The 15,986-nt window shown below is 47.5% G+C and overlaps 1 protein-coding gene across 49 annotated transcripts in view; it reads left to right on the plus strand.

Annotated features, from left to right (window-relative positions):
- SUN1 (Sad1 and UNC84 domain containing 1) overlaps positions 1-15,986 on the plus strand; it is a 56,662-nt gene that overhangs the window by 1,072 nt on the left and 39,604 nt on the right. For 15 of the 49 annotated variants that reach the window (XM_055346673.2, XM_055346678.2, XM_055346687.2 and 12 more), the window contains exon 2: positions 14,821-14,917. The exons of 13 other annotated variants lie outside the window; for them this stretch is intronic. In XM_055346673.2, coding sequence (XP_055202648.1) covers positions 14,841-14,917 — 77 coding nt within the window. In that variant the 5' untranslated portion in view covers positions 14,821-14,840. Of the gene's footprint in view, positions 1-2,364; positions 2,389-6,152; positions 6,176-8,191; positions 8,311-13,231; positions 13,413-14,335; positions 14,418-14,820; positions 14,918-15,986 lie in introns of those variants that run through there. 21 more of the 49 variants (XM_055346671.2, XM_055346672.2, XM_055346682.2 and 18 more) reach the window with 8 other exon arrangements.

Consider the following 15,986-nt stretch of genomic DNA (forward strand, 5'->3'; position numbering starts at 1 on the left):
TCTAAGCTTCAGTAATAGTATTGCCCATGAAGTGCTTGCGGCTCTAATTGCTAAAGCTTTGTATGAAGGCTTTTGTGTGTAATCTGTTTTTACTCCCTGCATCTCCACTGTGTAGAAACACCGTGTGTTTTGGTTTATTCTCATCTGTTGTTGGACACTTGATAGTTTTTTGAAGGCTTTAGTTTTCTCAAATTATTTCTCTAATAATTTCCTTTTCTTTGTTTACCCTTTTTTTCTGACTGTTCTGGAAATACTACTGTTTGGGCTGGAAGGCTTGGGCTGGTTTTATAATTGTCTTATCTTTCTCCCATTTAATGTTTGTTCTACTTTCTAGATTTCCTCTTTTTCTTCCAGTATATCTATTTAGCGTTTTAGTTTGGCCATGGTATTTTAAATTTCCCAGAGCTGTTTTTTTTTCCTCCTTTAAAATTTGTAATATGTTCTTACTTCACAAATGGAGTATCCTCTCATTCACCTGCTTTTTGTTTTTGATTGTGCTAAAATACACGTAACGTAAAACAACATCACCACCTAGTTACATAACTTTTTCATCATCCCAGATGGAAACCCTATACCTGTTAAGCAGCCACTGCCCATTCTTCCGTCTCCCCAGGCCCCGGCAACCGCTAATCTGCTTTGTGTCTCTCTGAATTGGCGTGTTCTGGACATTTCATGTAAATGGAATCATACAATATGCAGCCCCTTGTGTCTGGCCTCTTTCGCTTAAGATAATGTCTTCAGAGTTCACGCATGTTGTAGACTGTATCAGTATTCCATTCCTTTTTATGACTGAATAATTGTCCATTGTATAGATATACCACATTATGTTTATCCATTAGTCTGTTGATGGACGCTTGGGCTGTTTGCACCTGTTGGCTATTGTGAGTAATGCAGCTACTATGAACATTTGTGGATGAGTTTTTATTTGAGCATCTGTTTTCAATTCCTTGGTTATATACCGAGGAATGGAGTTGCCAGGTCATATGGTAACTCTGTGTTTAGCTTTTTGAGGAACTGCCAAACTATTTTTCACAGTGGCCGCACCATTTTACATGTCCATTGGCAACATGTGAGTTCACTTTCTCCACATCCCCCCAACACTTAGTTTCCAAAAAGGATGACCATGCTAGTGGATCTGAAGTGGTGTCATTTGGCTGTGATTTGCATGTCCCTGATGACCAGTGAAGTTGAGAATTGTTTCATGTTCATGTTGGCCGTTGTGTATTTTTGGAGAAATTCTCATTCAGGTCCTTCCCTGCTCCCCTCCCCCCCCCTTTTTTTTTGAGACGGAGTTTGGCTCTGTCGCCCAGGCTGGAGTGCAATGACAGGAACTCAGCTCACCGCAACCGCCGCCTCCTGGGCTCAAGCGATTCTCCTGCCTCAGCCTCCCGAATAGCTGGGATTACAGGTGCCCACCACCACACCTGGCTAATTTTGTATTTTTAGTAGAGATGGGGTTTCTCCATGTTGGTCAGGCTGGTCTCAAACTCCCGACCTCAGGTGATCCGCCCGCCTCGCCCTCGCAAAGTGCGGGGATGACAGGTGTGAGCCACCGTGCCTGGCCTCTTTCTCCATTTTTAAATTGGGTTGCCTCTTTTTTTTTTTTTTTCTGAGTTGTCAGAATTCTTTATCCTGTATACTAGACCCTCATTAGACATATGATTAATAAATACTTTCTCCCAGTCTTTGGATTGTCTCTTCACTCTCTTGTTGGTGTCCTTTGATGCACAAATTGATGAACTCTAAATTGATTAACTCTAATTTTTCTGTTTTTTTCTTTCGTTGCTCATGCTTTTGATGTCATACCTAAGAACTCTGCAAAATCCAAGGTCAGGAGGATTTGTCCTGTGTTTTCCTTTAAGAGTTTATCATTTTAGCTCTTGTATTTAGATTTTTGATCCATTTTGAGTTCATTCTTGTGTATGATGTGTGGTAGGTTCTGACTTCGTTCTTTTGCACGTGGATTTTGTTCAAGCATCATTTGTGACAAGACTGCTTTTTCCCTATTGAGTGGTCTTGGCACCCTTGTCAAAATCAATTGATCAGATGTGTGGGTTTATTTTTGGACCCAGTTCTGTTCTGCAGGTCTGTATGTTTTTATGCCAATGCCACCTTTTTTTTTTTTTTTTTGAGATGGAGTCTTGCCCTGTCGCCCAGGCTGGAGTGGAGTGGCGTGATCTCGGCTCACTGCAACCTCCGCGTCCCAGGTTCAAACGCTTCTGCCGCCTCAGCCTCCCAAGTAGCTGGGATTACAGGCGCCCGCCACCACACACAGCTAATTTTTGTATTTTTAGTAGAGACGGGGTTTCACCGTGTTGGCAGGCTGGCCTTGAACTCCTGACCTCATGATCTGCCCACCTCGGCCTCCCAGTGCCACACTATTTTGTAGTAAGTTTTGAAGCTAGGAAGTCGGGGTCCTCCAACTTTGCTTTTCTTCTGGAAGATTTTTTACTATTTGGGACCCATTGCAGTTCCATATGAATTAAAAGATCAGTTTTTCCATATTTGCAAAAAAGACCATTGGGTTTTGATAGAGATAGTATTGAATCTGTACATCACTGTGGGAGTACTGCTATCCTAACAGTAGTAAGTCTTTCCATCCATGTACATGGAATGTCTTCCCATTTATGTAGGTTGTCTTTAATTCTTTCAACAATGCTTTGTGATTTTCAGTGTACAAGTGGTGCACTTCCTTGGTTAAATTTATTCCTAAGTTTTTAATACTTTCTGGTGCTATTGTAAAATGAATTGTTTTCCCAATTTCACTTCCAGATTGTTCATTACTAGTGTGTAGAAATGCAACTGACTTTTTATTGATCTTGTATCCTGAAACTTTGCTGAGTTTGCTTGTTAGTTCTAACAGCAGTTTTTTTGTTGATTCATTAGGATTTTCTAGATATGAGATCATGTCATCTGAGAATAAAGATAGTTTTACATCTTCCTTTCCAATTAGTATGCCTCTTGACTGATTGCTCTGGGGAGAACTTCCAGTATAGTGTTGAAGAGCAGTGCTGAAAGTGGCCACCCTTGTCTTGTTGCTCATCTTAGGTGAAAAATTTGAATATGACATTCACTGAGTTTTTCATAGATGCCCTTTATCATGTGAGGAAGTTCCCTTCCATTTCTGGCTTGTTGAGTGTTTTTACTATGGAAGGGTGTTGGAGTTTGTGAGGTGCTTTTTCTGCACCAATTGAGATGATCACATGGCTTTGCCTAATTGCTTCTTGAAAAGATTGTGAGTATTCAGTTTCTCCTGTATTTTGGTTCCATCTTACACCCTCACTTCCAATTGTAAACTAGTGCTACTATTTTTGGAGCCTTCTGGGGATTCCATGATCAAAGTTAGATTGTTCTTCCATGTTCTCCATTGCATGCTTATGACTCAACTTCTTCTGGCCTAAGTCAGTTTTTATTCATCTATCTAGCTCCCCAGAATGTATTGCTATTTTCTTTTCTCCCTTTCATTTTGTTCTCAATGAAATATGCCCTTAAAAAATAGCCCTTTCTTAAAGGGGTATGTGGAAGAGAGTGGATGCTAACATCTATATTCAGCACATCTTTTTTTTTTTTTTTTTGAGACAGAGTCTTGCTCTGTCGCCCAGGCTGGAGTGCAGTGGAGCGATCTCGGCTCACTGCAACCTCCGCCTCCCATGTTCAAGTGATTCTCCCGCCTTAGCCTCCTGAGTAGGTGGGACTACAGGCGCACGCCACCACGCCCAGCAAAGTTTTGTATTTTTAGTAGAGACAAGGTTTCACCGTGTTGGTCAGGCTGGTCTTGATCTCTTGACCTCGTGATCCGCCCACCTCAGCCTCCCAAAGTGCTGGGATTATAGGCGTGAACCCGGCCTGGTGACCTGTTTTCAAAGAATGCTGATATTTAATGGGGTGTGTTGTCAGCTCATAACCATTGTTTCCTGGTCCTGAATTTATGATGATCGAATGGTCTCCTAGTCTGCTTTATAGTGTCTCCAGATTCTGAAAATAAATCCAATTCAAATCTGCTTACAGTAAATGCCAGGGAGTGTTTTTTTGTGGGAGAAGTAGTGATGGGATGAAAGCATGCTTCAGCGTCCAACCCTTGCCCTTACCGCAGCGTTTCAGGGTGAGGTGAGAGTCCTGGAATTACCTCTCCTGGAGGCTGTTGAATTGCATGTCCTGACGCCCGCTGGTGATTCCAGTTAAGCGGTCCTGAACACAGCAGGAAAGGGAGTTCCCACATCGGGGTTCGTCAGGCAGATTGGAAACAGGACTATCTAGGCGGTAGGCCCAGTGTCGTCGGCCTCACCTTTCCTTATGTGTATTTGGTGGGGTGGTTGTGCTTGTGTTGCTGCCAGAGGGTTGCAGTGTTGTTTCATTGATTTAAAGCCTGCCCTCATTTTCTTCTTCCCCTTGCTTCCTAAATGTGGAGCTCGTTGCTATTTTGGACTGCTCACCCACCTGATTTATAGATAGAGGAGACCAGGCCTGCTATATCACATTTGAAGCAGTTTGCTTCCACTGGGATAAAATAAACTAGGAAGTGTCAGATGAAAATACAGAACATGATGTTGCTTCTTATAATACACTGTTTATATAATTGTATGTTCTAATTGTTGCTACTTTATTAAGCATCTCTTGTAATTTATTAGTCAGTTTTACGGTTTAAATTGTATCTGTAATTAAGCATGCTTGTTCTGTTGGTACTTTGGTTTTCGTTTAGTTGCTTAGGGGCATACAGTGAATGGCTGTAGGTTGTGAGTTTAGGCGGTAACATCTGTGTGACAGACGCTTTTGACATTTGTGCAGAATTAAACTGTAGGTCTCAGATAAGCAACGTGGATGTCATCACATCCAGGTGCCGGGTTCCCTGGGTCCCTACGGTGGGGAGACACCCCTCGGGCATGCGTACTTTGAACACAGAGCAGCCCTTTGGTCGCTTTGTTCTCAGCCATTCTATTTATTTTGATTTTTATTATTATTGTAAGATGTGAGCTGTATCTGCAGTATGAAAAACAGATGATTTTATTATGTCTTTACTTGCTACAAACGGAAAAGTATTCACCTTGAGCCTGGTACTTGGTGCTGGGGAGAACAGAGCGCTAGAAGGGTGATCTGGACGTGGTGTGGATGTGTATTCCAGAACATGTAAGACCGTGAGACTGCTGTTGCCAATTACTGTTGGGAATGGAGCAGCTGACATACCTGTACCGGTTAGACGAGGAAGCATATGAAGGCCTGAACACGCCGGGAGGAAGAATGAGAGGCCCAAGCGCAGCGCACACAGCCCTGTGGCCACCCGTGAATTCCCACACGCACACGGCCCTGTGGCCACACGCGAATTCCCGCACACACACGGCCCTGTGTCCACCCACGCATGAATTGCCACACGCACACGGCCCTGCGGCCACCCGCGAATTCCCGCACGCACACGGCCCTGTGGCCACCCGCGAATTCCCGCACGCACACGGCCCTGTGTCCACGCATGAATTGCCACACGTACACGGCCCTGCGGCCACCCGCGAGTTCCCGCACGCACACGGCCCTGTGTCCACGCATGAATTGCCACACGTACACGGCCCTGCGGCCACCCGCGAATTCCCGCACGCACACGGCCCTGTGTCCACGCATGAATTCCCGCACACACACGGCCCTGTGTCCACGCATGAATTCCCACACGCACACGGCCCTGTGGCCACCCGCGAGTTCCCACACACACACGGCCCTGTGACCACACATTAATTCCTGCACACACACGGCCCTGCGGCCACACGCGAATTCCCGCACATACACGGCCCTGTGACCACACATTAATTCCTGCACACACACGGCCCTGCGGCCACACGCGAATTCCCGCACATACACGGCCCTGTGTCCACGCATGAATTCCCGCACACACACGGCCCTGTGTCCACGCATGAATTCCCACACACACACGGCCCTGTGACCACACATGAATTCCTGCACACACACGGCACTGTGGCCACACGCGAATTCCCGCACATACACGGCCCTGTGTCCACGCATGAATTCCCACACGCACACGGCCCTGTGACCACACATGAATTCCTGCACATGGCCCTGTGTCCACGCGTGAATTCCCACACACACACGGCCCTGTGACCACACATGAATTCCTGCACATGGCCCTGTGTCCACGCATGAATTCCTGTACAGGATTTTTCCGGAGCGTAGTCAGGTAAGGAGTAGAGAGTGGTGGAGACTGGAGGATTGTCAGCTTAGTGGCAAAGCGAGCAGGGTGCGTGGTGTGGAGAGCGCCCCCTTCCAATCACGTGCAGCGTTCACTTGTTCTACAAGCAAGGGTTAGAACTGAAGGTGAATGAGGCACAGTTCCTGCCCTCACAGAGTTCAAGGGCCACTTGGAGAGAAGGACTCATTGAGAAATAATCATTGTGATTTGTGTTCCTGCTGATCACCAGTGAGTGCTAGAATTGACAGTAACTGGGGTAGGATGAGGCCCATGGGGGCTTCCTGGTGGTGGTATCTCTGCTGAATATTAAGTGTGAGGAGAAGTTAGCTAGGCAGAGTTTGGGGTGTAACTAGACCAAGGAGATGCGGAAGGGGGTCAGGAAGTAGGAGGGCACCTCAGGCAGGAGGACATTCATTGCAAGGAAAGAGTGGAGGAGCGGCGTGTAGATGGTTGGGGAGGAGAGGGCTCCCTGGAGCCACGGTGGATTCTAAGGCACGGATGGGAAGTGAGGAGGGAGAAGTAGCAGCATTTGCACCAGTGCCGTGTGTGCAGGCAGCCACGGGGGGAGTCTGTGCGAACAAGGTAGGCAGATTTTTCTGTAGATGGATCATTCAGGTGGTTTTCTCAAGGATTGGCTTGAGAGGCAAGACTGAGCCAGGGAGACGGTCGGGGCACTTGCAGGGAGCCAGCCAGAGGTGGCACGTCAGGGCGGGAATGGAGAGGGGGCATGGGGCAGGCGCCCTGGGGAGGGAGGAGCAGGCCTGGGGCGTGATTTGGACCTGTGAGCCTGCCTGACATCCAGGCGGAAATGCCCAGCAGGAAATAAAACGATGCCTGTGTACCAACTGGAATTACAGATGGGTTACATGAATTATTAATGGCTTGCAGTATAAACATCAAAACAGTAAGAGTAGGAGAGTCCGTTGCAGACCATGCTTGTGTTCTTGGCTTAGGGAAAGTCTTTCTAAGAAGCGGGACGTGAGTGAGGGAAGGGAAAGACCAGACATGGTGTGGCCAAAGTCACCTGGGTGAAGTTAAGGACGGGAGTATCCCAGCCATGTAGTAGTGGATTCATATCCTTATGTGTATGTGGTCCTGTAAAACAGAAGAAGACAGATGTCCGCACAGGATGAGAAATACCCCTGGCTGAGAAACACGAAAAGATGTTTCACGTCACTGATAATTAAGGAAATGCACATGAAAGCTGTGTGAGCCTCTGGGTCCAGACCCAGCACGGGCTCTGCAGGAGGAGGATGCTGAGTGTGGCTGCAGCACATCACTGCTTGAGGGCCGCTGGCTGCAGATGCGTTCTCCAGGAGACATTTGGTTGGCGGTCCCCATCGTACTGGTTATAAGGAAATTCTGTGCACTCTAGGTTTGAAGCAAACACAATGAAACTATTTAAACTATTTAATAGTTTTGTCTTCCTAGACGCTTTGCAGTAATATGTATAAACTAAATAACTTGGCCTTGGTCTTTTGCTGAAACACTGTGATGACTGCCGTTTTGTGGGGTTTGTATTAAAAAGATTCAGTGCCCTTATGGTAAGGAGATGTACGCACGTGATCATCGGTCTTCTGGTAGAAGTTGTCGTTTTCTTTGACACTCAGCTGTTTTCTTGATGTTCAGGCTAAATGGGCTTGCTTACCTTTTCCTGTTGTTTCATCCTTTCCAAAACAAGTGAAGAAACGTTGCATCTTGGCTAGGAACTATCTGTTGATATGGCTTTGCTGCTGATGGGGTATGCTGGGAGGCAGTCCAGAGCAGGGCGGGTGCGGGGAGGGGGCGTCCGCTGGCTGGGTGCTCCAGGGGTGCTCGGAGGAGCAGCTTCTGTTTCTAGCCCCTGTGAACGTGTCCACACCTCACAGCTAAGGCAGTGGGAGACCTTGAATTGGACCCCAGAGGACTGTCTGCCTGTCCTGCCTCACAAATGAAGATGAAATTTGTTTCTTTTTGAAAGTCATATTTATTACGATAATTTTTTTTTTTTTTTTTTTTTAGGCGGAGTCTTGCTCGGTCACCCAGGCTGGAGTGCAGTGGCACGATCTCAGCTCACTGCAAGCTCCACCTCCCGGGTTCACGCCATTCTCCTGCCTCAGACTCCCAAGTAGCTGGGACTACAGGTGCCCGCCACCGCGCCCGGCTAATTTTGTTTTTGTATTTTCAGTAGAGACAGGGTTTCACTGTGTTAGTCAGGTTGGTCTTGATCTCCTGACCTTGTGATCCGCCCACCTCGGCCTCCCAAAGTGTTGGGATTACAGACATGAGCCACCGCACCTGGCCTATTATGTTAATTTTAAAAATTATAAAACCAATACCTGCTCTTTAAAAAAATTTTCAAACAGCCCGAAAGGGGTTAAATGACAAGTAGAAGTTCCATCCACCCGAATTTACTCAAATCTAGTGTTATTTTTCGAGAAGTACTAAAAGCGTGTTCACTTGTGTGTATATGCGTGTGTAAAATATGTGGCATACAGCCCTTTCACATATTTTTAGGTTGTAGTCATTTATTTCTGATTTGTTGTTTTGAATAATCAGTTCATTTTTAAGGATTCTCAGTCAGTGTAAATCATCTGGTTTTCATAAACCAGCAGTTGTTTTTCTTCCTCTAAATGAAATTAGAGATGCAATGCCAATTTTTGTTTATTATGTTGTAGAGGTAATTACATGAGCATGATCTTTGGAAAACATCTATTTCTAAGACAGTTTCTTTTTATTTTTTGAATCTGCAGGAAAAATAATGTTTTTATTAGTCTCTGCATTATTTACTTTCAATAATACGAAGATCTAAGGACGATAATTATGTTAACATTTAGTACTGATTTTTTTTTCCAGAATTTTAGTTTTAAATAATTATTTACAGTGGACTTAAGAAACAAACCGGGCTGGGCATGGTAGCTCACACCTGTGATCCCAGAACTTTGGGAGGCTGAGGAAAATCGCTTGAGGCCAGGAGTTCAAGACCAGCCTGGGCAACATAGGGAGACCCTGTCTCTAAGAAAATAAAAAGATTAACCAGGTGCTGTGACGCGCCCCTGTGGTCCCAGCACTGGGAAGCTGAGGCTTCAGCCCAGGAGATGGAGGCTGCAGTGAGCTGTGATCACGCCCCTGGCACTCTAGCCTGGGCGACAGAATGAGACCCTGTCTCTTAAAATACATATATAAGAAAGAAAGAAGAAAGAAACGAACTGCCTGATGTCAGGCTAGCTGCCGTTTGACAACCCCGGTCTGGGGTGCTTAAGGATGAGCGAAGATGAGGATTGAGCGAGCGTGTGTGTCTGTGTGTGTGTGCCTGTGTGCTCATCATGCCCCACTCGCTGTCTCTCAGGAAGGTCCCTGAGGGAAGGATCTGGCGAAACATTGCTGCCCAGCCGGGTGGAGCAGGCGTCCACTGCTGGTAGGCCCCGCCGAGGCCGGGGGGCTGCAGCTCCGGGTGTCCCTGTGGACGTGGGGCTTGTGGCAGATGGCGCTCTGGGAGGAGGGGCCTGTGTGTCCCCCCGTGGATCAGTGATAGACTGACAGAGTTTTGCAGGTTTGAGTCATAGGTGTGACTGTTGTTTCTGGAGGTAGGCTGCCATTTTAAACCAAGGCTTGCGGGCTCCGTGTGGGCAGGTTCCCCACGGTTTCTGATGGGAACGCTGCGTCTCACTGGGCTCCCTCTCAGTGTTAGTCCACATCGTCAGTGACCAATGCTGGGGCACAGGAAATGCAGCCTGTAGCATCGTGCTAATGTCTGTAAACGGTGCCTTTGCAGCAGATCCCGTTGTTCATGAGTATTTCGTAGAAAATAATTATCCACTCGGTATTGACGGTTGCTGTTTATAGGCTGAAGGGAAGTGCTGCCTGCAGGTTTTAAAGTTTGCCTTTCCCAGTTTTCTTTAGAGCTGATAGCATTTCCTGAGAAAAGATGGTGTGTTGATTTTATTTCAGAACACTCAAGGTTTGTTTTTTGTTTTTGTTTTTGAGATGGAGTCTCGCTCTGTCACCCAGGCTGGAGTGCAGCGGCGGATCTCAGCTCACTGCAACCTCTGCCTCCTGGGTTCAAGCGATTCTCATGCCTCAGCCTCCCGAGTAGCTGGGATTACAAGCATGCACCACCACACCCGGCTGATTTTTGTATTTTTAGTAGAGGGGGGTTTCACCATGTTGCCCAGGCTGGTCTCGAACTCCTGACCTTAGGTGATCTACCCACCTCGCCCTCCCAAAGTGTTGGGATTACAGGCATGAGCCACCCCACCTGGCCTTATCTAATTTTAAAACCCTGCTAGAATATATATGTATATTTTTGTTTTTGTTTTTTGTTTTTGTTTTGTTTTGTTTTGTTTTTTGTCACCCAGGCTGGAGTGCAGTGGTACTGTGTTGGCTCACTGCAACCTCCATCTCCTGGGTTCAATCAGTTCTCCTGCCTCAGCCTCCTGAGTAGCTGGGATTACAGGCGCCCACCACCACACCCAGCTAATTTTTATATTTTTAGTAGAGACGGGGTTTCACCATGTTGGCCCCGCTGGCCTCGAACTCCTGACTTCAGGTGGTCTGCCTGCCTCTGCCTCCCAAAGTGCTGGGATTACAGGTGTGAGCCACCATGCCCGGCTGGATGTATATATTTGTAAAGAAACCTAAGCCATAGGTTTGAAACCAAAGTTTGCAACCTTAACAGAGGCCCTCTACTTTTCCTGTTTTTGTCAGCTTGTAAGCTCTCTTGGCCACCAGCAAACACAAGATAAAAGGGAGAGACTTTGTCTGGGTGACAGGCATCCCTGGCCGCTGTCTCCTGAGCTGTGTGCTTCTCTAATGTCGATGGCTCTCCACCCATCCATCCTCCAGAAGCCATCTCGTAGGAGAACCAGCAGGGATCTTCCCACAGTCCCCTCTGTGCACACCTGTGCTGAGCCGGCCAGCCTGAGAACCCACGTCCAGGGCTTTCTGAGGCCCAGCTCCTATTCTCAGCATCCTGCACAAAGCTGGGTACCAGTTAGTCCGTTTCCTTCCACCAGGCCAGGGACACACACTCGTGTGGAACACAACTCTCCCAAAGCCATGCCAGGCACGACACTCAGGGCAGGGCAGCCAGGGAGGCACAGATGCCAGCAGGAGCATCACGCCTGCAGACAGCACATCTATGCAGAACGTCAGCTTCAGATTCTTTCCAGGTTTTTCTGATGCCATTGAAAACATGCTGGATCCATTTTTCACTTGCTGTGTGGTTACTGATCAGATTATAAATGCAAAAAACATCTCCCTTGAGTCTCTCAGACAGGTGACCGAGGCAGCCTCCTCTTCACATGGGAAGGCTCTAATGTTACATTTCAGTTTTAATTAGCAGCGACGTAGTGGAGACTGGGAATGGTGTTGTGAAAATGCTGAGTACTCTTTGGCGGTCCGTAGAGCTGGTCTCAGAACCATGCTTTTGCCTGCAGGTGTGCCAGCGAGCAGTGCAAGGGCTGGGGGCTCCCGCCTGCTAGCTGAGTCCTGGCTGTGGGGCTCATCGGTGGACCTTTGCCTTTCATTTAGGGCAGGGTGAACAAATCTTTCGTCTCAGGAATTGCACACCCAGAAGAAAAATAACTGGCTTTTTTTTTTTTTTTTTTTTTTTGTGAGATGGAGTCTCGCTCTGTCGCCCAGGCTGGAGTGCAGTGGCGCTATCTCGGCTTCCCAGGTTCATGCCATTCTCCTGCCTCAGCCTCCCGAGTACCTGGGACTACAGGCACCCGCCACCAAGCCCAGCTAATTTTTTGTATTTTTAGTAGAGACGGTGTTTCACTGCGTTAGCCAGGATGGTATCGATCTCTCGACCTCGTGATCTGCCCTCCTCAGCCTCCCAAAGTGCTGGGATTATAGGCGTGAGCCACCATGCCCGGCCATAACTGTTCTTTTTTAAAATTTAAAACATCGGCCATATCGCTTTACTCTTCAAAATAACCGCAGCTGACGCCTGAGTGCTTGTCACCTGTCAGGCATTGCCTGAGGTACACAGTTTCATTTAATCCTTTTTTGACTTCATTTTATTTTATCCTATAATTTAATATTTGGTTTCGTAAAGGACTAAGGATGAAATTTAAAATCTTCCATTTCCAAATTTAAAATGATCCGCGTCGTGGTCTGTTAAGGGGGAAGGAGGAAGGAGGGAGTGAATGAGACTGCAGGGTGGGGAGGGGAGTTGGGGAGCTCTGGGAGCCTCTCACCTGGCAGCAGGCCTGTGGCCCATGTGGGAGAGCGCAGAGCACCTGCCTTGGGGACGCTGGGGCACGTTGTCACAGCCTCTGCTGCCGCTGCCTCGCAAGGTTCTGCTTGGCATGAGCCTGGGCTTCGGTGCTTGTCAGGGTGGGGTTATTTTCTAGGCTGAGAGATAATGGCCAGGACATTTCCCTGGATCCTGGACGGGTGTCATTAGGCGGGGACTGCATCAGGGTGGGTAAGGAACCCTGTTTCCTCATTTCAAAGTATTAGGAAATAGAGAAAATGATAGATTCCGCATATTTTATACATAGATGCATTTTACTGGGGAACATAAACTTAACATTCACGTGATTATGAAAGTGAAATCAGAATGATGAAGACAGATTAAGGGTCTGTAATCACAGACTCCACGTCCTCACTTCCCTCAGCACCTGCTGAACCTGGAGTATGACCTCTTTTCCCTACCATCCCCGTCTTCCTTGCTTTCCTTTTCTCTGGCCTGGCTGCCCTAATGGCCTTATTGCTAAATTAGCCCAACATCTGAGCAGGAGTGGATGTCCATAGCACTACTGAGTTAGCCCAGTGTCCCCCAGGGTGGGAGCAGGAGTGGACGTCCATAGCACTACTAAGTTAGCCCAGTGTCCCCCAGGGTGGGAGCAGGAGTGGATGTCCATAGCACTACTGAGTTAGCCCAGTGTCCCCCAGGGTGGGAGCAGGAGTGGATGTCCATAGCACTACTGAGTTAGCCCAGTGTCCCCCAGGGTGTAGCGGGAGTGGGCGTTCGCTGAGCCCAGCTTTGGGTTGTTGCTCGGCAGTGCAGGCAGAGCCCATTGTTGCATTGCTGCTGGGCGGGGCTGGGTTCTGCAGAAGCTGCAGGACCAGGCCTGCGCACCTCAGGAGCCCGGGCATGGTGTATAGGTGGAGGGTAGCCTACATTGGATCCAGGCCAAGGCCCTGTCCTGTGCCGGGCTCCTCTGCGTGTGGGTTGAATCTAGATTTAGGTGTTGGTTAAAGTAGGTAGACAGGTGGGAGAGAGACAGTTAAACAGGTATTAACTATTACGTGGATTAAGCGATCACAGTTAGTTTTATTTGCAAAAGGCCGTTGAAGCGTAAGTTCGTGGAATGCCGAGCAAGTGTGAACTGGACTTGCCGAGCCTGTGTCTGGGTCGGACGCTGGGCTGGGTGTCCCTGGAAAGAACAAGAGTTTTGAAACGTGCTTTTTTTTTTTTTTTTTTTTTTTGAGATGGAATCTCGCTCTGTCACCCAGGCTGGAGGGCAGTGGCGCGATCTCGGCTCACTGCAAGCTCCGCCTCCCGGGTTCACGCCATTCTCCTTCCTCAGCCTCCCAAGCAGCTGGGACTACAGGTGCCCGCCACCACGCTCGGCTAATGTTTGTATTTTTAGTAGAGACGGGGTTTCACCGTGTTAGCGAGGATGGTCTCGATCTCCTGACCTCGTGATCCGCCCACCTCGGCCTCCCAAAGTGCTGGGATTCCAGGCGTGAGCCACCGCGCCCGGCCGAAACATGTTTTAAAATGCAGGAGTTTCATCATGCTTGTCGATACTTGTAGGTGTAGTACAATTTTTATATGTAAACAGTGGTCTTTATTTCTGTGGTACTTTATTTCAAAGAAAGTAGCATGAATTAAAGTACTTTTGGCTTGGTTTATGGAGCTCAGTCATTTGTACAAAAGTGTCTTTTGTCCAGGAGGTTCTTTTAGTTATATCTCCCTCAGATATTTCAGCAGCCGACTGTGATTCACATTGCTGCTACGAGGACTTTTTGAAAGTCAGGGTGTGTGCATGTGAGTATTTTTAGCCAGAGGAAAGTATGAGTCATTCCAAATAAATCTAGATGACAACCTGAGAAACAATATACTCAACACTTTCTAACCTTAAAAAATCCTGTTTTTTGGTGAGGAAAGAAGTGTAAATAGTGCCTTAAGCTTTTTTGTTATTCACCCTGCAGTTTCTTTTCTGATTCTGAGATGCTTGTGAGAGCTCCAGCCATCTAGGAACGCGTACGCTGCTGCTTGACCATGCTGTAGCAGGTAGTTCTATTTTAGTTAGTAAAATAAAAACTGATTTCAGAAGACCGAGAACATTTTGACACAGTGAGGATTTAAAAACACATCTTGAAGAGAGCTCTGAGTTTCTCTCCGTGTTTCTTGGAAGGTGCCCCTGGTTTCACGAGTCAGCCACTTTAGGGTTCCCCTGGTCTTTTTCTCAGGATATATGAGGGGACTAGATTACGACAGAAGTGTCCCTGGGCTTGTAACTATGGAAACACTTGTCTCCTCTGTTTAGAAAACACTGCTGCTGGCCGTGTTTCCTGTGAGTTTTGAGGGTGACCTGAGTTGAGTTGCATGTAGGCAGTTCAGGTTGACTGAGACAGGACTGCGCTGGATTTCCTGCCCGTTAAAACACTGTGCATTTCTTTCCCGCCCTCTGCAGTATGGTTTGAAGTGGTGAACATGGATTTTTCTCGGCTTCACATGTACAGTCCTCCCCAGTGTGTGCCGGAGAACACGGGCTACACGTATGCGCTCAGGTGAGTGTGCACCTGCACGTGGGGTCCTGGCCTTGCAATGCCCACTCGCTGTCGTGGTGGCCTGGACCTTAACAGGAACTCCATAGTGCTACCGACTACATGCTGTATTTTGAAGGTGAAAAAAAATAATAAACTGTATCTTATGGCTTTAGAGGTGGTTTTATCTTACGGCTTTAAGGTAAACTGAATCTGTTCATCCTGGTGACTGGGTGGTTAGTCATCGCACATGGCTTGCTGGCTTCGACCCCACCCAGGTGGTTGTGATCTTGAGAAGATGTCTCTGTGGTGATGCCTGGTGTTTGTGAGAACGTATCAGTGGCTTGGTATTTTTAAGTTAACAGAAATAACCTGGAAAATTATTTCCCATTTGAAAGGAAACATCATAGAACAGCGTTGAAGCTCAGGGTTTTGAGAACACAACTTTTGTCTGAGGTGGAGTTTTCTGCTTTTATTCATATTCCGATCCACTGAACCAAGACACTGGAGTCTGAAGAGGCGCTGCCCTGCCCCTTCTGCTTTCAGTTTACCAAGTAGAAAGGGCTACTGAAACGAAGCTTGCGTTTGATGACATTACGGGTTAGCAGCAAGGGAAGGTACACAGCTAGACAGGCCCGGATTTGATCAGCAGGTTGGAAAACTTGTGCACCCAGCAGATGTTTAAGGCACCAGGAAAATGCTTGTGTAATTTTTTTCAGTGGCTTATCCTTTTTTTTTTTTCGTTTTTTTGGAGACAGAGTCTCACCCTGTCGCCCAGGCTGGAGTGCAGTGGTGCAATCTCGGCTCACTGCAACATCCGCCTCCCAGATTGAAGCAGTTCTCCTGCCTCAGCCTCTGGAGTAGCTGGGATTACAGACGTGTGCCACCACGCCCAGCTAATTTTTGTATTTTTAATAGAGATGGGGTTTCACCCTGTTGACCAGGCCAGTCTCGAGCTCCTGACCTCAGGTGATCCACCCACCTCGGCCTCCCAAAGTGCTGGGATTCCAGGCGTGAACCACCATGCCCGGTCTCAGTGGGTTATCCTCTAAAGGGTGAAAATGTAATTGAAACTGTAAGAAAATTAGAAAAT

The sequence above is a fragment of the Gorilla gorilla genome, chromosome 6 (assembly GCF_029281585.2).
Source record: "Gorilla gorilla gorilla isolate KB3781 chromosome 6, NHGRI_mGorGor1-v2.1_pri, whole genome shotgun sequence".
In the NCBI taxonomy this organism is placed as follows: Eukaryota; Metazoa; Chordata; class Mammalia; order Primates; family Hominidae; genus Gorilla; species Gorilla gorilla.